Below are 22,268 nucleotides of genomic sequence, written 5' to 3' on the forward strand. Positions count from 1 at the left end.
GAAAAAATTGAGGATGATAACTCACGTTGGGAGGACAACCATGGGTTCTCAACCACTAGGGCAATGTTAATGCTTTAGATCGCAGGTGGGTTTCCTATATCCTTCTTATTTTATGTCTAAATTATTGCATAATAAGTCCTAAAGTTATACTTAGACACATGTGATACAACAAAGCCAAGTCAGGCACTGTGGCATAGGTATGTAATCCCAGGTAATCAGAAGGCTAAGCGAGAAGGATCATAAGTTTCTAGGCCAGCTTGCAAAACATCTCAAAATAAAATTTAAAAAGGGTTAGGGGCATTACTCAATGTTATAGTGCTTGCTGACCATGTACAAGGTATGGGGTTCAATCCACAGAACGGTGGGGTGGTGGTGGTGGGGGCACCACACCCAACAGGATTGTGGGCTTTATCTGCCCTTCCAAGTATCTTTCTAATTCAAACAAATGAACTAGCAGCCCTAGAGTTACCTGGTTAGGAGCAAAGGCCAGAGGAACCCGGGAGAAGATAATAAGGATCATATAGAATAGTGCGATGATATTAAAACCATTTGGGTGGGGTTGGAGATGTGGGGACATAGTCCCTCATACCTGAGACCCTAGGTTCCATCCCTAGTACTGCATAAAAATAGAGGAGCCAACTGGGCAATGTGGCACACACCTGCAATCCCAGCAGCTCTGGAGGCTAAGATAGGAGGATCCAAAGTTCAAGGCCATAGATGAACTGGAGACTATCAGGCTAAGTGAAATAACCAATCTCAAAAAAACCCAAAGGCTGACCATTCTGATATGCTATGCTAAAACACAATAAGGGGAGTGGATAGAAATTCATTGGATTAGACAAAGGGGAATGAAGAGAGGGAGGATGGGAATAGGAAAGACAGTAGAATGAATCAGACATAACTTTTCTATGTTCGAATACAAATACACAATCATTGTAACTCCAGATTATGTACAACTACAAGAATGGGAAGTCATACTCCATGTATATATAAAATGTCAAAATACATTCTACTGTTACACATAACTAAAAAGAACAAATAAAAAAAATTTAAAAAGAAAAAAAAAGTTCAAGGTCAGCCTCAGCAATTTAGTGAGACCCTGTCTCAAAATAAAAAATAAAAAGGATGTGGGTCAGTGGTTAGGTGCTCCTAGGTTCAATCCCTGGTACCAATAAATAGATAAATAAATAGGGCTCATAGATAAATAAATAAATAGTAGCTCATTGGTAAACTGTCCCTGGACTATATCTCCAGTACCCTTTCTTTACCTCCCCCAACAAAAGGAAGACACAGAAACGCTTGGTTTTTTGCTGGTTACAGCTACTCTGAAGGCTGAGACAAGGATTGCAAATTCAAGGCTAATCTGCATAATTTAGCAAGACCCCATCTCAAGATAAAATTTAAGAAAAAAGGGTAGGGATATAGCTCATAAGTAGTAATCTCCTGGCCTCATTCCTAAATACTGCTCTAAATAAATAAACAAATAAATTAGAGGGCTGGGATTGTGGCTCAGGGGTAAAGCGCTAGCCTAGCACAGGCAGGAGGGTGGGATGGCGCCGGGCCAGTTCGATCCTTAGCACCACATAAAAAAATAAAGGCATTATGTTGTGTCCATCTACACCTAAAAATAAATAAATATTTAAAAAATAAATTAGAATCAATCCTCAACTGTGAAATTTCTCAACTAATTCATCAGGAATATTAACAGTGCCCAAATTAGTCACCTACTATTTTAAGAACAGACAACTCATCTCCAGAAGCCCCCAACAACTCAAAAAACAAAATGTGAACAACACAGGTGGGACAGTGGCCTTTTAATCTGAATTGTTTTCTTCAGAATGTTGTCAATTTTTACATATTTTATACTATTTCTTCATAAAACTTCAGTTTTCCTAAAAATTGTCAGCCTGTGCCCTCAGATCACTGTCTATGCTCTCTACCATCTCTTCCTCCCTCTGCAGCTGAGGTATCAGGTCAGGCCATTTCTGGCTTCTCCATCAGCTGTAGGCTGATAGAACAGGACTGTGCTTCTGCACCCATACAGTGCCTTACATGCAACAGACATTATTTAACTGACAGAAAGAACTGGCTGTCTTGGAGTGGGGAAAGCCAGTGTGACTCTGCCCGTACATCTGTCATTTTGTTTATCTCATTTTCTTTGACTGCATACTAGGTCCAGGCTCTGATGCTTGGCAAACTTTTTGTCCTTCACAAACTGACTCAAACACTTCCCTGGGAAACCTTTTCAGACACTTCCTCACCACCACATCTTTACTCTCTCCTTTATCTCCTGCACATCACTGTCTATATCAGGCCTGTGACAACGACCTAATTCTGATGAAATCTGTCTTGTGACTTCTGCACCCTAAAGGAAGCAAACAAACTGATCACCTCAACAGGCCAGGCATTTTCCTACTGCCTTATTTATCATGATGGCACAGGTGCTAGAAAGGCCCAGTATCTTCCTAGGTGGTGTGAAAACCACAAACTGTTTTTCCTCTTTGTTTTTTAAGTTTCTAATTTAGGAGCACAACGTGTACCTTGAAGCAAAAGTGGCTTTACAACATTTGGTTGAACTTAGGAAAAGGGGTGAGGGGAAGGGAACTCTAACCAGAAACCTTTCACAGGAAACAGGAAGTGGTGGCTTCCCCACCCCCATCCTGCATTCTCAGAGCATAACCCAACTAGTTATTCTGTACAATTTAGGCAAAGGGGTAGAATCTCAATCAAGGAATTTTTTACTACGAAGAGTACTTCAAAATCACAAATGTATCTCTGCCAAAATAAAGGAGGCATGTTATTATAAGGTGGAAAGGCCAAAATCCAACTCAACCCAGCCCTTGAAGGGCACTCTTGGTGAAGCCTCACCAAGACAAGATTTGGAATCCCAGGGATTGTCATCAGGAATGCACTGAATGCCCTGCAACCTTAAGGGGCTCCTGGTTGGAATTTAAGCCTGAATTGTCCAAGTGTAACAGCTGACTAACAATGTCAGCTGGGGAATATTTTCATACCTTCAAATTTGACCCCACACAGGAAGAGGCTTCACAAAAAGCTCTGACCATGGAGTGCTAAGGAATGGTGCACCAAGGCCCCGAGTGAAAGCACAGGCTGCCACATTCTCCTCATAGTGAGATAAAGTGGCTCCCCAAAGAGGTTTCCAGATCCACACCAGTGGGCACCATCAGAACTGACTCCAGGGAAACTTCCAGCTGTGAATGACTAACAAAGCAAAGGCTCTCTCCTAAAAGACATGCCTCAATCAGAGAAGGCCCTTAAGCCATTAAACCTTTCACACCAAGGCCAAGTGTCTCACTTGTAAGAGGGTGTGATTTATAAACTGACAGCACCCACAAAGCTGCTTTTGTAGTCCTCAGTGTGTTAACAATTTATCTCCCCCACCAAACTCCCAGAGCTATGCAGATAAAGCTTGACTGGGTCTTAAAAAAAAAAGAAAGAAAAGGACTCAAGCTTTGGCCAAAACACCAATGTTCACTCTGGATAATTATGGTCCTGTGAATAGTCACTAAAATTAGGGCTTAATAATTCCTCTGTATCACAAGCACAGCATCAAGCTATTCCAATACAAACACAAAGAGCAAAAGAAAGAAAATCTCCAGCGCTGCCTTGCTGAAGCCTCTAAGAGTTCCACTTCTGCGGTTTTCTGCAGTCTCTTTTGTGGTTTCTGCACTCTTTAGAATCCCCCCCTTTAGAGCAATTTTAACTTGACATTCTGACCAGCTGTTTTTTCTTTATCAACATTTAAATCTACAAAGCAGAGTAAATATGGACTTGGTCATATCTTTCCTCTTACTCCAACAAAACCAATTCTGGCCACTTCAAATCACTCTCCCCATCCCATGATATCCTTTTTCTTAAATTCCAGCACAAGTTACGGAAACCATTGACTTCTGATCTCTTTCCTATTCCTTTCAATAAAAGGAATCTAATTATTGCACCAAATCCAAACATAGGCTATGCTCCTAACATAAACCACATAAAAGTATCCTCCTAGACGGGAGATGTAGATCAGTGATGAAGCATTGGCCTTGCATGCGCACAGGCCCCAGGTTCTATCCTCAGCATGTCCATCCCCACATACAACATACATGATAAATGCACATGTGTATGCATATTTGCACATATACATATCTATACAACTGATAACATCTGTCAACGCTAAATGTTTTTCTTATTAAAGGTTTTTGGTGAAAGAAGAGAGAAAAAAAATACAGCCAAGGGTTTGGAATTGTGGCTCAGCAGTAGAGTACTTGCCTAGCACATGTGAGGCATCTTCAGCACCACATAAAAATAAATAAATAAAGATTGGGGCAGGGTTATGGCTTAGTAGTAGAGGGCTTGCCTCGCACATTCGGGACCCTAGGTTCGATCCTCAGCACTACATAAAAATAAATAAGTGAAATAAAGGTATTGTGTCCAACTACAATTAAGAATAAATAAATAAATGATACTGTGTCCAACTACAACTGAAAAAATACTTAAAAAAAAAAAAAAAAGCCAGCCAAGCATGGTGGTGGCACAGCTTTGATCCTAGCTATTGGGATGATTGAGGCAGCATGGGCAACTTAGGGAGGCTCTGTCTCAAAATTTAGGGGGGAAAAAATGGGGCTATAGCTCAGTAGAAAAGAAAATTTTTTTTGTATAAAAGTAATGGCTTCTGCTCAAAACCATATATCAGAGGTTAAAATCTGTGGCCTATGTACCAAATAAGCCACACAGACATGTTGTTTGACCTCCAGGGTATTTACCAGAATAGCATTCAAGGCAGATTGAGTATGTACCCTATACAAAAATCTGTATTTCTGACTTTTTTTTTTTTTTAAGTACCAGGTACTGAACCCAGGTTTTTTTTTTTTTTTTAACATTTTTTTTTAGGTGTAGATGGACACAACACAATGCCTTTATTTTTATGTGGTGCTGAGGATTGAACGTGGGTCTCGCCTGTGCTCTACCTCTGAGCCACAATCCCAGCCCCGAACCCAGGAGTTCTTAATCACACAGTCACATCCCTAGATCTTTTTATTCTTCATGGTTTTTCATGGTTGTGAACACCTGTAATCCCAGTTACTAGGAGGCTGTGGCAAAAGGTTCACAAGCTCAGGCTGAACCAGCACCCTTGTAAATCACTGTGTTAAAATAAAAAATAAAAGGGCTGGGGACAGGGATGGGGTTGTGGCTCAGTGGTAGAGCGCTCCCCTAAGCATGCATGAGGCACTGGATTTGATCCTCAGCACCACATAAAAACAAAGTAATGTATCCACCTAAAACTAAAAATACATAATATATATATATTTTATATATATATATTTTTTTTAAAGGGCTGGGGACAGAGCTCAAGTGGTATAGCACCCTTGAGTTCAATGCCCAGTACTGAGGGGAAAACATTCACCTCTGGAACTGGACCCACATTTCCTCATGGCAACAGCCATCTGGCACTAAGCAGCAGCATATCCCATTACATGGTGTAAGGTTAAGTAAGCATGGGCTTTCCCCTCAAGACTGCTCAACTGAGCTTATTTCTCTCATTTACAAATGTAAAAAGGCCCATCGGATCCTCTAGAAGTCCCCATGGCCTCTAACCTCTGCTCCCCCACATTATAAGTACCTTTTTGACCATAGTTGTCTCAGATGAATCAAGTTTTGCTCTCTTGGTATCAGGTCCATCTTCTACTCCTTGGCTAACTTTGGCAACTTTGGTTTTCTCCCTAGAGGGTGACAAACGGAGTCTACCCTGTGAATCATGCCAGTAAAATAAAAAATGTTACCAGTTCGCAGAGTATGTAACATCAAAAACTTTGGGGTCAGACAGGCCAGGGTTCAAATCCCAGTTCTGCCACTTATTTATCTGATAAGTCACCGACTTTGTAGGAACAGCAATCCCTGACACCACAACTGTGAGAAGAGAAATAGCATACATTGTTCAGCACACTGCCCAAAACATACAAGCTCCCAATAAGTCAAAGTGATTCATGACCTGCTTTTCACTACTATGACATTATCTACTTATTACATACCTACCCAAGGAACTAGATAGTTTTTTTTCCTTTTTCTTTTTTTTGCTCCTAACATAAACCACATAAAAGTATCCTCCTGGACTGGAGATGTAGCTCAAGATATGAAGCATTGGCCTTGCATGCACAGGCCTAGGGTTCTATCCCCAGCATGTCCACTCCCACATAAAACATACATGATAGATGCACGTGTGTATGCATATTTGCACATATACGTATCTAGTGACTGGGGTTTGAACTCAGGGGCACTCAACCACTGAGCCATTGAGTTGCTTAGTGCCTTAATTTGCTGAGGCTGGCTTTGAACTTGCAATCCTCCTGCCTCAGCCTCCCAAGATGCTGGGATTATAGCCATGCACCACCACACCTGGCTCTTTTTTCTATTCTTCTTTCCTCTCCCCCCCCCCCCCCCGTGAAGACTGAACCCAAAACCTTGAAAACATAGGTAGGTTAAGTGTTCTACCACTGAGCACCATCCCCAGTCAAAGTATATTCCTAAAATCACATAATGCTAGAGATATATTGAGTGTTGGTCTTTTCCCTACTTGGTTTTTATAGGCCAGAAATCTGCGTACCAGAGAAGGTTTAGCAACCTGCCTGACAGGCTGAACAAAAGAGAGCAGTTCTTGGGCTCTTGCTAGGAAGCTCCACCCCACCGGGCCTCTCTTTAGGGAGTTGGCGAGGGAGGAAGGGAAAGTGGTTAAAATTTGTAGCCTATGTATCAAATAAGCCACACAGATGTGTGTGTGTGTGTGTGTGTGTAACTAGTCCAAAAAACCCAACTCACAATTTTTTATAATACTGTATATCATCGGCCATCTTTCATCCAGAAGCTACAAACTCAAAATGTTGCAGATCCTACCATGTGAGAATTACCAAAATATGCAGCCTCAATGTTCAAAATAAGGGATAAGGTCTGTTTTTTCCACCAGAGTTGTCTCTGGACCTTGGAGCTTTTCCAAGGTAGACTTTGGCTGAATGTGCCTCCAAGAGAACCCATCTAACTATGTGTACTCAGTTTAGGGTACAAATGTTTACAATCCAAGCAAGCCTTCCCTATGCAGAAAATGTGGGTTCAACACATAAAGTCTGGACTAATCAAATACCCAGTGGTGTACTTTATCACAGAACTCTGCTTGCTTTAGGCTTTAAAATTAGACCATTTTTGGAATACGGTGGCTGTATCTCCTATAATTCTGAACTCACAATCCACTGTGTTCAGTAATAATTGTTAATGGCTTGCTTTCAGACTATTTTGAGTGGTAACAGTAAAATACTTGCCTTACATTCCTTTTTTCCTACCAGTATATAAAACTAAATTTTGAAAATACCTTTTTTTCTTTTTCTGTTCCAACACTTACTCTACAAATTCATGCTCTCCAAGATTGGCAAATGTATATCCATGGTAGCCAAAAACATCTCCTGTGAAGAACTTGATGCTGTTTTTGTGGCAGATCTGGTCAACTTTAACTATGACATCCCTAGAGCAGCAAGTTAAGCATACCTGCAAAAAGAAAGTCTGGGTGTGAGTTTTGCAAACTGTGACTCATTGCCCTGATGTCTACATAAATCTTAATTAACAGTCTTTCGGGACACGTTTGAAGCCAGTTTCAAACTGGTACAACAGGTTCTTTGAGTGCTACAGTTAGAATACAAAAGAGAAGCTGCAGGTTTTAGTGCATAGAAAATGTAAGTTATGTGGGCTGGGGCTCAGCATCTAGCACACTTGCCTGGCATGTGTGAGGCACTGGGTTCGATTCTCAGCAACACGTGAAATAAATAAAGGACTATCTAACTAAAAAAAAAGAAAATGTAAGTTATGTGATGGTCACTTTATATGACCAAAAAGAAATATGTTTAGCTAGAAAGGAAAAACCATTTAGGAAACACTTGCCCTGGACTGGGGGATATAGCTCAGTTGGTAGAGTGCTTGCCTCGATGCACAGGGATGCTGGGTTCAATCCCCAGCACTGCCCCCCACCCCAAAAAAAAAGGAACGCTTCCCCTAATCCACTAACATATAAAAACCACATTTCACTGTTTACATGAAAAAGACAGTGATAACTTACCAAGTTATTTCTAAACCATTAGCTAAATCTATTAAAATCTAAATAACTGATAAAAGAAAAACTGGGCTGGGGTTGTGGCTCAGCGGTAGAGCACTTGTCTAGCATGTTTCGAGGCCCTGGGTTCGATCCTCAGCACCATATAAAAATAAATAAATAAAATAAAAGCATTGTGTCCAACTACAACTATAAATAAATAAATAGATAAACATTTAAAGAAATAAAACTAATTTTTTCATAGCTGTAAACGGACAGTGTGCCTTTATTTTTATGTGGTGCTAGGGTTCAAACCCAGTGCCTCACGCATGCTAGAGTACCATGGGAGCTATGATCCCAGACGAGTACCATGGGAGCTATGATCCCAGACCCAAAACTAATTTTTTTAATTGATCCAGGTTATTTTCAAATACGCGGGTTTTTGTCTCTTTTTTTACTTTTCCCCAACACTGGGGATAGAACCCAGGGCACTCGTCTCTGAACTACCTCCCCAAACTTTTTTTTTTTTATTTTGAGACAAGATCTTGCTAAAGTTGACTCCTTCAGCTTCCTTTTTTGATTGATATTTTAAGACAAAGATAAACAAGTCCCATTGGAATTATTTGTCCACAGTTTGCTGGAAGAAACTTTATCAAAGTAAGGACAAAAGAAAAAGGTTACAGACCAAGTGACCTTCTCTGACTTAAGGCAGTAAACCGGTGCTCTGCATCCTCTGGGTTGTTTTCCAATAAATAGGTATTGGAAACAGCCAAGTTCTACTGCACAAAACTCTATCTTTTCAGGAGAAGCTCTGTGATCACCATCAAAAGACAACTTCCAAATCGCACATGCTTTCTCCTGAACACAAGGCCATTTTCAGTTGACAGACACTCTTTGCCTGGAAACTGAAATAATGCTCAGAGAAATGTGTTCCTTTGGTGTTTCAAAAGATGTAGTTATCCAAGGAAAAAAAATCACATCTGAAAGGTAAGAAAGCCACAGAGGACACACACAAACAATTGATTAAACGGAACCCAGCAGAGTCAAAAGTGACTACAACCCCTGCCAGGAGCAGCCAAACAGGGCCCAAAGAGACAATCACTCTCCCTGTGCAGGTACACAGCACTGGCCTCATGCATCTGTTCTAAAAAAAAAAAAAATCTCTCTACTTCTATAAGTTTATGGGATAACTGAAATAAACCGAATCTGAACTATGGATGAGAAAATTTTAAAAAGACTTATGTCCAAATGGAATATATCATATTACCTACAACTACAAAATAGAAGGAATTGGTAAAAAAAGGAAAAAAGACAAATGTACAGATGATCCAACATTCTGAGCCCATGTCTAAACAGATACATGCAAGCTATAAAATATAGCAGTGTGAAAAACAAACTATCCAGGCCAAATTCTAACCTTTTACGTAAGGTAATCATTTCAGTTACCTGAATTGTTAAGTTTTCCCAAAGTACACGGAACTATGTCTGAAAGGTCACAGATACCGACATAGATTTAACTTATCCTCTTGCATCTGCATAGATAGATTCAGCAGTGAAAGCAGATGAGGCTGGATAGGATTCATTTGGCTTATGACTATGGTGATTTTGTCTAGTTATCCATGAGCAAAAAAAAAGACAGACATAAACCAAGATCAAGATCAGGTGTATTCTTTCCTAAGACAAAACACAAGCTACAGTTTGGTATTTCTAACAATAAAATGCCACAGAAATTAATCAACAACTTGTTAAGTTTTCAGGGGCAAATATTTGCAATACACGCAGATTCTAGAAAGAAGACAGAACACCAATCCTGAAATCTGGTCTAGGGAAACACATGCCCAGAGAAGCCAGCAGACGGCAACGTCATGAACAGCCACAGCAGGTCCAACAGATTGGACCTACTGGCAACACACTTGTGAAAGGTACTAAGCATAAAACAACAGAAAAGCTTATAAATTTACTTGGGAAAAAGCTCAGAATTTGAGATTAAACCCTCTAGAATACCTGTAAATAGTGCTTAAATTTGCTTAATTCCCACAGGCTTTACACTAAGAAACTTACAGCATCAAACTGAGTGAAAAATGACTCAGGTTTCTTCTCTATATCCTCAGTGTCCACCTTCACATCCACCATGGGGTTGAGATTCTGGGCTCGCTCCAAAGAGGCTTCAGCCCTATTTCGGCCAACAGACCCAGTACGAATCAGGAATTGAGCTCTGGGATCTTCTGGAGATACCTGGGAATAAATATTTTTTCTTAATGCTTGAATTTTCCTTGAAAACAAATCTCAAAGACAGTGAACTGATTTGAGACAACAGCTAAAATACTTACCATCAAATTGTACGGCTCCTATAATAATCAGCATAATGCAGAGACCCTACTCTTAATTCCTTCTGAGATTATTTTTTCTTTTTATATTTTTTAATATTTTTTTAACATGTCCCTCAGGTCTCCATTTGAGAAGTTTTGTTAAACTCACTGACACCCAGACCAGGGCAATACTGCCCTACCTGGTGGCTCAGTATTAGCATGGCAACTCATCACTGGGACTCCTTCCATTTAAATAGGACATTTTAATGGTTTTTAATTGGTCATTGATGGTTAAATAGCACCCCCTTGTGTTCATAAGGGAAATTCACTCAGGAACAGAAAAGTCCATGCTTTTTTCCACTTAAATCTGCTTAAATTTATAATCACTGTAACAATTACCAATAGTAAGAATTGACTAAGTACCTATCATGTGCCCAACCTTAAGCATTCATGGAAACATTAGGTAGCTTAAAGGATGCAGTCCCTGTCTACAAAGGATTTAAAAACAATGCAAAAGGGGCTGGGGATGTGGCTCAGGCGGTAGCATGCTCGCCTGGCATGCGTGCGGCCCGGGTTCGATCCTCAGCACCACATAAAAACAAAGATGTGTACGCCGATAACTGGAAAATAAATATTAAAAAATTCTCTCTTAAAAAAAAACAATGCAAAAACCAGACATAGTTAAGAATACTTAAAATAAACTTTTAAATTCAATTCAAACTCAGGAGGAAAGATGAGTGGGGACTAGAGCAGAGGAATTTTACCATACGGCTGGATGTCAGTACAGTAGAGCCTCAAACATAGAATACTGTAACTCCCTGATAGCCAGAGGGATTACAGATTCCATACAGCTCACAAAGCATTTTTTCACACAAACATCTAATTGAACTCTTAATCTGCAAATGACTTCGCTACCTTCATTGAGACTAGGTTCAACAGAAGTAATCTCCCTTCATCTCCTCCTACTAAATATCCAGGTACACACACTTCCTTACTGTCTTTCCTTCAAGAAAATGAACTGGCCCTTCTCCCACTCCAGATCAACCCTCTAACAGTATCTTTTGACCCATCCCCTCCTCTTTCTTCAGAGATCTCTATACTGAGAGGCTAGATATCACAGTGGTTAAGAGCAAAGACTCTGGAATAATTCAGGTTTTGTTAAAACCTTTAATTCAAATCCTGGTTCAACAACTTACTGTATGACCTTGAGAAAAGTATGTGAGATTCACAAGTAAAATGAAGATGTTAATAAAAAAACATAAAACTCATTAATTCCTCCATCAGTGCCAGTCATTATTACTGTCAGTCCAAAGAGCACAACTTGCTTACAACTTTCTACTTGTCCCCTGTCCTCTCAGACGCTCCTCTTCCTTCCCTTTTTTTCCTGTCCCTATTTGCCCCTAAGTTTTCATCTCGAAACCATTCATCTTTTCACTTTGTATATAGTTCCATAAACCATCTCTATTATCTCTATTATCAAGGTCTTTACTCAAATCCCTTGTGCCTCTCACCTACACTACTAAAAAAGCCTTATAAGTTATTTTCCCTGTACCCTGTGCTAATCATAGTTCTACCCAGATTGTTCTAGATCTAAATTAGTGATCTACCTGAATAATGTCTATTTTGCCAGGTGTGATGGCGCATGCCTGTAATCCCAAAGGCTTGGGAGGCTGAGGCAGGAGGATTGCCAGTTCAAAGCCAGAAACTCGGGCTGGGGTTGTAGCTCAGTGGTAGAGCACTTGCCTAGCATGTGTGGGTTCAATTCTCAGCACCACTTAAAAACAATTAAATAAAATAAAGGTATTGTGTTTATTAAAAAAAAAAAAAAAAAGCCAGCAACTCAGTGAGACCCTCTCTCTAAATAAAATACAAAACAGGGCTGGGGATGTGGCTCAGTGGTCTAATGCCCCCATGTTCAATCCCCGGTACCCACCCCCCAAAAAAAGTATTTGTATTTTTACTAGTGACGAAGCCCAAAGCCAACCAGGTTAAGTTCTCTTTACATCTGAAGCTAATGAATCCACAGCACCTGGGGAACTGAGTAAAAGTTTGAGTTGGGCTTCACAGCAGGACTTTCTGACATGAACTTTACATGTGATCTGCCCCTGCTTGCTACCACTTTGGATCTTGTACTCTAAAAACAACCAAAATGCTTGTTATATTTCTAAGATGCTGTCAGACACTTATATGCCACTTTAATGTTCTCTGCCTAAAAACCCATCAACTTGATAAACCCCTTCCTTGTTCTTAGTTCAGATTGGAACTCCAGGAGACCTTTCATGTCCTACTACTACCATCTAAGTCCAGGTTTTTTGGAAAAAAATTGAGAATGTGAATTAAACTGTGAGCATTTTTCTCTTGCCAGCACCTAGCAGACTTCAGGGTACTGAGCAGATACTCTCATCAGATGCTTATCAATCTTATAAACTAAATAAAAAGTTCTGTCAACCCCTTGAACTAACCAATAAAAAAAAAAAAGAATCTGAAAAGAATTAAAGAGAGAGAGAGAGAGAGAGAGAGAGAGAGAGAGAGAGAGAATTTTAATATTTATTTTTAGTTTTCAGCGGACACAACATCTTTGTATGTGGTGTTGAGGATCGAACCCAGGCCGCATGCATGCCAAGCGAGCGCACTACCGCTTGAGCCACATCCCCAGCCCTCTTTCCAGATTCTTTCCCGCCACTTGATACACTAATCATGTTTTAGAGTTGTTATTTTATTTTCCCACGGTGTGTGATGATTTGCTAAGAGATGCTATGATGTATGCGGGAGTCCCTGCCTTCTCCAAAGAATGTATAAAACTGCTGCAAACCCTGGGCTCAGGGCCTCTCAGCGTCACCTGTTGCCGTGTGGGCGTGCAGGACCCAGCTAGCTCGAAATAAACACCTCTTTGCTGCTTACATGGGGAGGGGGGGTGAGTTCTAAGGGAATTTTAGAGATGAGCAAACTGAGTCTGAGATATTGACTTGAACCTTTCTACATGATTCCAAAGCCTTTGCATTTTGCAGTACTGCCTCCCTGGGGTGTTCTTAGTGATAACAAAGACAGCAAGAAGCACATGGATATGATAAATATACTTTGGTATTAGAAGTATATGCACAGATGGGCTGGGGATGTGGCTCAAGCGGTAGCGCGCTCACCTGGCATGCGTGCAGCCCAGGTTCAATCCTCAGCACCATATACTAACAAAGATGTTGGGTCCACCGAATAACTAAAAAATATAAAAAAAAAAAGAAGTATATGCATGGAGCTTAAATAATGAAAACAAGGAAGAGGTACCGCAGCAGAAGGGTAAACAACCATGATGTGTTCATGAATTTATAAATTTATCTGATTAAGAAAGACACAGTGCCCACCCCTTCCAGGAGGCTGAGACAGGAGTACTGCAAGTCTGAGGCCAGCTTTGGCAAGTCAGTGAGACCTTTTTTCAAAATGAAAACTGAAATAAAAGAGCTAGGGATGTAGCTCAATGGCAGAGCATCCCTGGGTTAATTCCTAGTACTAGAAGAAAAAAAATTTTATCTGATGGGAGTCTGGCTTGGTAAGTTAAGAACAAGATATATGAAGTCAGTGGCTGTTAACCCACCATGACTATTAGATTCACCTAAAGAACTTTATTTTTATTTTTTAAATTATTTTTTAAATGTTTATTTTTGAGTTGTAGTTGGGCACAATACCTTTATTTCACTTATTTATTTTTAAGTGGTGCTGAGGATTGAACCCAGGTCCCGCACATGCGAGGCGAGTGCTCTACCGCTGAGCCACAATCCCAACCCCAAGACCTTTATTTTTAAATAACTCCTCAGGTACTCTCAAGTACATATGGATGAGAACCACCAGGTGGTTAGGCAGGTGGAAGGCCCCACAACACTCCAAGCAAAGAGGTAAAGGATGTCAATAAGTCTGTACATTTCAACACTGTCCTGATATGGTATCAGAACCACACCCCACACCTCTCAATATATAATTACGCGCCCCATTCTAAATCCCTAAACCAGATGAGGAAGTTTCTGTGTCCAAGCGGTTTCATTTTCCCATGCCCAGAACTGCTACTGTTAGGTAGTATCCTTCCTTAGATCTCAGCTTTTATCCTCTCCATACACAGCAGTCTTCCTCAGGACAAGGTGCTTCAGCCTCTAGAGGGCAGCATAGTTGGGGAAATAATTCTGTTTCTTGTCCCCTGCCCACTCCTGGCACCTTCCTCGCAGGAATTTTTTTCCTTAGGATTTTTAATTAAATTCAAAAAACGCTGGGCACCATGCCAGTAATCCCATCAGCTTGGGAGGCTGAGGCAGGAAGATGGTGAATTCAAAACCAACCCTAGCAATTTAGCAAGTAACTCAGCAAGACCTTTTCTCTAAATAAAATTAAAAAAAAAAAAACTGGAGAAGGGTGCTGGGGCTGGGACTCACTGGAAGTGCACTTGCCTGGCATGTGTGAGGCACCGGGTTAGATTCTCAGCACCACATATGAATGAATGAATGAATGAATGAATAAAGGTCTATCAATAAGTAAAAAAATATTTTAAAAAAAAGGGCTGGGAATGTGGTTCAGTGGTTGAGCGTTCCTGGGTTCAATCCCCAGTGCCAAAATAAATAAATTAATACAAGCAGATAAATTTAATTCAAAAACCAATCTGTGGCTGTAATATTAAGTGAGCCAACCTATGTTTCTCTTCACTTTATAGTACAATTTTAAAAAAATAATTCCAGGTATTCCTGAATACTCACATAAGATTGGCTTTTAAATTTTTCACTGTTTTTCTCTTAGTCTAGTGGCTAGGAAAATAAATAAATAAAAATTCTCATTAACATTTACTTTTGTCTAGGGCTGGGGTTACGGCTCAGAAGTACAGCACTCGCTTAGCATGTGCAGGGTCCTGGGTTCAATCCTCAGCACCACATAAAATAGATTAAATGAAGGTATTATGCCCAATTACAACTAAAAAATAAATATTTTCTTTAATTTACTTTTGTCTAAAGAGCCTAGACTTCATGCTAGTTACCTAGTGTGAGACAGGATTCTGTTCACTGCCCAAAAGAAAAGAAAGTCACAAATAATATAGTGTAATAATACAGTCTCCCAAGTATTTTGCTCCCAGGTGCAGTGGTGCATGCCTGTAATCCCAGAAATTTAGGAGCCGAGCTGGAGGATTCCAAGTTCGAGGCCAGCCTCAGCATCTTAGTGAGACCCTGGCCTCAAAATAAAAAATAAAAAGGACTGGGGATGTAGCTCAGTAGTTAGATACCTCCGAGTTTAATCCCTAGTACCAAAAAAAAAAAAAAAAAGAAAGAAAGAAAAGACAGGTCAGAACAAACTACACTAGAGTTGGGTGTGCTACCATTATATTATTCAATAGCACTGTCATATAATTATTTATTAGATGCTTACTGTGTATCTCTGCTAAACAACCCACATATATTTGCTCTGATTCGATGTTTTTCTTTTTTGCTTTTTTCCCCTTTGGTACTGAAAATTGAACCCGGGATGGTTTACCTCTGAGCTACATTTCCAGTTCCTTCTATTTTGAGACAGGGTAATCACTAAGTTGCTAAGGTTGGCCTTGACTTGTGATCCTCCTGCCTTAGATTACAGGCATGCACCACCTCACCCAACTAGCATGTTTTTCAAAGTAATATTTGTGGAGATTCTACAACAAAATCTCCTGACCCATCTGTCTTTTATTTATTTATTTCCTTTTTTTTGGGGGGGGGGGCGGGGAATGGGGATTGAACTCAGGAACACTCTATACTGAGCTACATCCACGGCTCTCCCTATTTCTTTCTCTCTCTCTCTCTTTTTTTTCCAGTCCTGGGGATTGAACCCAGGGCCTTACTCATGTTGGGCAAGCACTCTACCTCTGAGCTACATCCCCAAGCCCCCACTTTCTATTTTTTATTTCCAGACAGCTGAAACTGGCCTCAAACTTGCAATCCTTCTGCCTCAGCTTCCCAAACACTAGGGTTACAGGTGTGCACCAAAACTCCCAGCTCTCAGACATCTATCTTTTAAATGTATATGTTCCTGAGCCTTATCCAAGACCTTCTAAACCAGAATCACTGAGGGTAAAAGCTTTATACTAAAACAAAGGCTCCAGGCAACTGCATTTTCATTTAGTTATCCAGGTGATTTTTAGGCATAGATTGGAAAACTACTTCTCTACTCCTCCAAGGGAAATGCTATTAACTCCATTTTACAGATGGCAGGCTCAGTGAGGTAATCTATCTCCTCTGGGTGGATCTAGAATTCAAACCCAGCACTAGTACCTTGGTTTCCAAAGACTAGAGTTCCACTAACACTACCCATCCTTTCACAACATATATAGGCATTCATAAAATCTTCATACTGGGGCTGGGGATGTGGCTCAAGTGGTAGCGCGCTTGCCTGGTATGCGTGCGGCCCGGGTTCGATCCTCAGCACCACATAAAAACAAAGATGTTGTGTCCGCCGAAAACTAAAAAATAAATATTAAAATTCTCTCTCTCTCTCTCTCTTTAAAAAAAAAAAAATCTTCATACTGAAGAGGATAGATACAAAAGGGCAGTTATAAGGTGATAACAGCGTACCTGTTCATGATCCAGCATGGTCAGTCCTTTAACTCCTGCCAGAATGAGATTCTTGGCAATTTCAGCCCCGAGTCCTTTCATGCCAACAAGAAGCACCCGGGAGGCCCGCAGCCTGTAAAGCAGAAACTGTTAACCTCCTGATATAGAAGAGAGGAGCTTACGAATCATAGAACAAAATATAGGGAAGTAATTTTGATTCTAATTAAATACACCATAGTTCCACAGCCTCAAATATAGAAAACACACAGGTTCCAACTCATCCTGCACAGAAAAATTCATTCAAAAGAATTGCTAATTACTCTATTGGTGATAGAATAAAAAGTTTAAAAAAGAGAGAAAGAAAAAAATATTGAGCACTTACTATGCCAGGCATGGAGAATTTATTTTTTTTTTATTTTTTATTTTTAAAGAGAAAAAGAGAGAGAGAGAGAGAGAGAGAGAGAGAGAGAGAGAGAGAGAATTTTTAATATTTATTTTTAAGTTCTCGGCAGACACAACATCTTTGTTGGTATGTGGTGCTGAGGATCGAACCCGGGCCGCACGCATACCAGGCAAGCGCACTACCACTTGAGCCACATCCCCAGCCCCAGGCATGGAGAATTTAGAAACATAGTGTGAATAAGAAAATTATTGCCTCCTGGAGGAGGAGTTAGATAAACAAATACATAATATATCAAAAAGTGACAAAAACTGGGCTGGGGTTGTAGCTCAGTGTTAAGAGTGCTTACCGAGCATGCATGAGGCATCACATTAAAAAAAAAAGATATTGTGTCTACCTAAAACTAAAAAATAAATATAAAAAAAGTGACAAAAATCAAGCATGATGGAGAATTAAAAAACAAACAAACAAACAAAAAAAACCCTTTCCAGCTGCTGGGCACAATGGTGTATACCTACAATCCCAGTAACTCAGGAAGCTGAAGCAGGAGTATCACAAATTTGAGGCCAGCCTTGACCACTAAACAAGACTCTGTCTCGGGCTGGGGATGTGGCTCAAGCGGTAGCACGCTCGCCTGGGATGCGTGCGACCCGGGTTCGATCCTCAGCACCACATACCAACAAAGATGTTGTGTCTGCCGAGAACCAAAAAATAAATATTAAAAATTCTCTCTCCTCTCTCACTCTCTAAAAAAAAAAAAAAAAAGACTCTGTCTCAAAAATAAAAATGGATGGGGATATAGGTCAGCACTAGAGAGCCACTGGATCCAATCCCAAGAATGAGGGTTGAGGGTTGGAAAGAAGAATTTAGAATAGTCTCAAATAAACTCAACTTCTTGTCATATACCTGTATTCCCAGCAACTCAATAGGCTGAAGCAAGAGGACCACAAGTTCAAGGCTAGCCTCGGCAACTTAGGGAGGCTACAAGCAAATTAACAAGACTCTAATTTTAAAAAATTAAACAATTTTAAAAAAGATGGGTCGGGGGCTGGGATTGTGGCTCAGCCGTAGAGCGCTCGCCTAGCACCCTCGAGCACCACATAAAAACAAAGATATTGGGCTGGGGATGTGGCTCAAGCGGTAGCGCGCTCGCCTGGCATGCGTGCGGCCCGGGTTCGATCCTCAGCACCACATACCAACAAAGATGTTGTGTCCGCCGAGAACTAAAAAATAAATATTAAAAATTCTCTCTCTCTCTCTCTCTCCTCTCTCACTCTCTCTTTAAAAAAAAAAAAACAAACAAACAAAGATATTGTGACCAACTACAACTAAAAAATAAATATTAAAAAAAAAAAAGGTGGGTGGGCTGGAGATGGGGATGTAATTCAGTGGTCAATTGACTCTGGGTTCCATCCCCAGTAAAAAAATTAAACTTGACTGCTATTGGCCAATGAGTTTACTACTGATTTATATAAAAAGTCAATTCTCTCAAAGTACCAGTATTTGGGAAAACATGTGAAAGCTTTTTTGCGAAAATGACTCTAATAATTTTAGACACCTGCATGCAATTAACTAGGAGTCTAATAAAAGCAGTAGCTGAAGCCTGATGAGTGCAGCACACCTGTAATCCCAGCAACTCCAGAGACTGAGGCAGAAGGATCACAAGTTTAAGGCCAGCCTCAGCAATTTAGTAAGATCTTGTTTCAAAATCAAAAGTGTGGGGCTGGGGTTGTAGTACAGTGGAAGAGCGCTTGCCTAGCACGTGTGAGACACTGGGTTCAATCCTCAGCACTACATATAAATAAATAAAATTACTGTGTCTAAAAATTTTTTAAAAAATCAAAAGTGCTAGAGATGTAGCTCAGTAGTAGAGTACCCCTGGTTCCATCCCCAGTATAAGAAAAAAAAAATTGACATCAGAAAGATTAATTACAACCTCTGGTTTTAGTTGAGCCCTCCAGATCACAGATAAGACATACTAGCTCAGCTGACCCTGCCACTGCGCACCTTAAGTTGTAGCTTCCAAGTTCCCTTTCAGGCTGAGTGACTGGATCTTGACCTAATTGGCGCTTTGGTATCTCAAAAATAGTTAGCATGGGCAGGGGTTGTGGCTCAGTGGTAGAGCACTTGCAAAGCATGCATGAAGCACTGGGTTCAAACCCTGGCACCACATAAAAATAAATAAACGTATTGTGCCCATCTACAACTAAAATAATACATTTTAAAAAATAGTTACCAATGATCCACCTTTCCAGTGGGAATCTGTAGTTACAAACTTTACCTATGGCTTCCTAATCTAAAAAATCCACTAATTTTTCCCCCTCAGGCTCTTGTTTCCCCTAGTGTTTTTTCAGCAATGGGCACTTCCAATCAATAATGTCCTCTGAGTGTGAAAACAGGAGTTTGAATTCTGGATTTACCACTACCTAACTGGGTGACCCAGAAAACTATACAATCAGTAAAATGGGGTTACTAATTCTCAATTCACGTCATTTAATTCCATTGACAACCTGGTAAATGTGAGTGTTCCAAAGCATCCTTACCTGACATGTATAACACATGCACAAGTTACGTGAATATAATAACCTCTTCTCAGGATCCATTGCCTTACTTACATAAAAGGGTCCAGATTTTTAAAAATTTGACAGGAAAAAAGAAAAAAAAAAACACTAAAAACTAAAGCTGGCATTTAAAGCCACTTAGTATTGGCTCTATCCTACTTTACCACCCTTATTTCCTACTATTTCTACATTACTCACTCCCAGGCATGCCTCCAGTTTTCCACCTTCAGGCTTTATGTTCTTTCCTTTTCTTGAGACAGGGTTTCACCATGTTGCCCAGGCTGGCCTTGAACTTACAATCCCCCCACCTCAGCCTCCCAAGCAGCTGGGATTAGAGGTGTGTGCCACCTGGCCCATGTTCAGACTTTTAAATCACATTCCACACTCCTGAAATGCATGCTGTCTTCCTCTAACTAGTCCAGCTTTTCCCCAAGACTTCAAAACCCAACTTGAATGTCATTTTCTCCAAAAGTCCTTTCTAATTATGGCTGAGTGGGGTGAGCATCCTCTCCTGAACTCTTCCAGCAAAGAATGTTTTTTTTTTTTTTTTTTAAAGAAAGAGTGAGAGAGAGTAAGGGAGAGAGAGAGAGAGAGAGCTTTTTTAATATTTATTTTTTCAGTATTTGGCGGACACAGCATCTTTGTCTGTATGTGGTGCTGAGGATCGAACCCGGGCCGCAGGCATGCCAGGTGAGCTTGCTACCACTTGAGCCACATCCCCAGGCCCTGCAAAGAATGTTTTTAAATGCCTCTGACAACACATCTCATGTAGCCACATAGCATTTCCAAAGCCTACATTCCTATATGGCTCCACAAACCAACTTCTCTGGAGTTGTTTTGCTTTTTAATTCAACTGCTGTTAACAATAAAACTCATATTTATGTGTTTAATCTTTAACCATGCTAGGGCCCCTGTGACTACAGCTTATTTATGGCTCGATTATATGAAAAGTGCTTAAAACAATACCTGGCACATAGTCACCACTTAATGAATATCAGTTATTATGATTCATGCTCTCTCATGTAGCAATTCCCCTTCTGGGAATCAATCCTACAAAAATTATGCACAAAGTATGTAAAAAGCCAGGCATGGTGGCATATACCTATAATACAAGCAATTTAGGAGGATCACAGATTCAAGGATAGCCTTGGCCAGAAAGAGGAAAAAAAGAAAAAAAGATTTAGTAACACACTCTTTCCTCCATTTTGCAGATGTGGAACCTAAGACCAAAAGCTGAAGGTCAAAGAGCTTGTTATAAGAGAGGACGTGAACCCAGGTTTTCTGATCTTCTAAGCCTCTACAGTATGCTACCATCTCACCCACTCAACAACTATCCAAGTATCGACATACTTGTAAGCATTAGAAATTTAAAGCACAACAAAACTCCTATCTTAATTATTAAACATTTATAAAGGTCTTGTCCTCTTGATGCATATAATCTACTTCTCTTTCCAGTCACCTTCCATTCCTCACTCTTAAATATGCTGACTCAGACATGTCTTATTGTGACTGCCAGTTCAAAAATTGTGAGAACATATATTCTGAGAAGATGCACAACTCTTTGCTTGCCACTATTGTAGAAAATGAATTGTCATGATAATAGCAGTGAACTTAGAGACAAACTCACGTTAATAGTTCTTCCACTTACTTGGTATGTGACCTTGGGCAAGTTGGCTCCCTTCCTTAAACCATCAGGGAAATGGGCTATGCACCTAGGCAACACTTGCAAACTCACCTGTTTACAACAGCCAGGCTAACACTTCCAATGACGTAGAACTGATGGAGTTGCTGACAAACTAGCAAACACATGCCCTGTGTAAAAAGGTGCCTCTACCTAACTCCAACTGATGGAGATGTATGACATTTCTATTTTCCAGGGGAACACTGAATTCAGAAACCTCCAATTTTTTTTTAAGTTGTATTTGGACACAATACCCTTTTTTTTTTTTAAATTTAATTTTATGTGGTGCTGAGGATTGAACCCAGAGCCTCGCATGTGCTAGGCAAGCACTCCACTGCTGAGCCACAACCCCAGTCTCCAGAAACCTCCAAATTTTGAGAGGATATTTTTTCCCCTAACTTCTCCTAAAAATTTAAAATATCTCTTAATGCCACCTACTCGGGAGGCTGAGGCCAGAGATTGCCAAATTCAAGGTCGGCCTTGACAACTTAGGGAAATCTATATCAAAAATATAATAGGTGCATGCAGTACATGCCTGTGATCCCAGCAACTCAAGAGGTTGAAACAGGAGGACTGCAACTTCAAGGCCAGCCTCAGCAACTTAATGAGGACCTAAGCAACTTAATGAGATCCTGTCTCAAAAAAAAAAAAAAAAAGTTCTATATTATAAGCAAACCATATTTTACAATAAATTTCTT

General features: G+C 40.2%; 1 protein-coding gene and 1 non-coding gene across 3 annotated transcripts in view; both read right to left on the reverse strand.

Moving 5' to 3' along the window:
• Sae1 (SUMO1 activating enzyme subunit 1) overlaps positions 1 to 22,268 on the reverse strand; it is a 61,318-nt gene that overhangs the window by 36,329 nt on the left and 2,721 nt on the right. The window contains exons 1-5 of one of the 2 annotated variants that reach the window (XM_077793028.1): positions 16,950 to 17,000; positions 13,524 to 13,594; positions 10,136 to 10,309; positions 7,394 to 7,536; positions 5,627 to 5,726 (exon numbers count right to left, since the gene is read on the reverse strand). In XM_077793028.1, coding sequence (XP_077649154.1) covers positions 5,627 to 5,726; positions 7,394 to 7,536; positions 10,136 to 10,309; positions 13,524 to 13,562 — 456 coding nt within the window. In that variant the 5' untranslated portion in view covers positions 13,563 to 13,594; positions 16,950 to 17,000. Of the gene's footprint in view, positions 1 to 5,626; positions 5,727 to 7,393; positions 7,537 to 10,135; positions 10,310 to 13,523; positions 13,595 to 16,949; positions 17,062 to 22,268 lie in introns of those variants that run through there. The other variant, XM_026410417.2, reaches the window with a different exon arrangement.
• On the reverse strand, positions 10,513 to 10,622 carry LOC113197944 (small nucleolar RNA U6-53/MBII-28). The gene has a single exon (XR_003302775.1). It is a non-coding gene; the product is annotated as a small nucleolar RNA U6-53/MBII-28 (small nucleolar RNA).

Source organism: Urocitellus parryii, chromosome 15, assembly GCF_045843805.1.
Source record: "Urocitellus parryii isolate mUroPar1 chromosome 15, mUroPar1.hap1, whole genome shotgun sequence".
Lineage (NCBI taxonomy): Eukaryota > Metazoa > Chordata > Mammalia > Rodentia > Sciuridae > Urocitellus > Urocitellus parryii.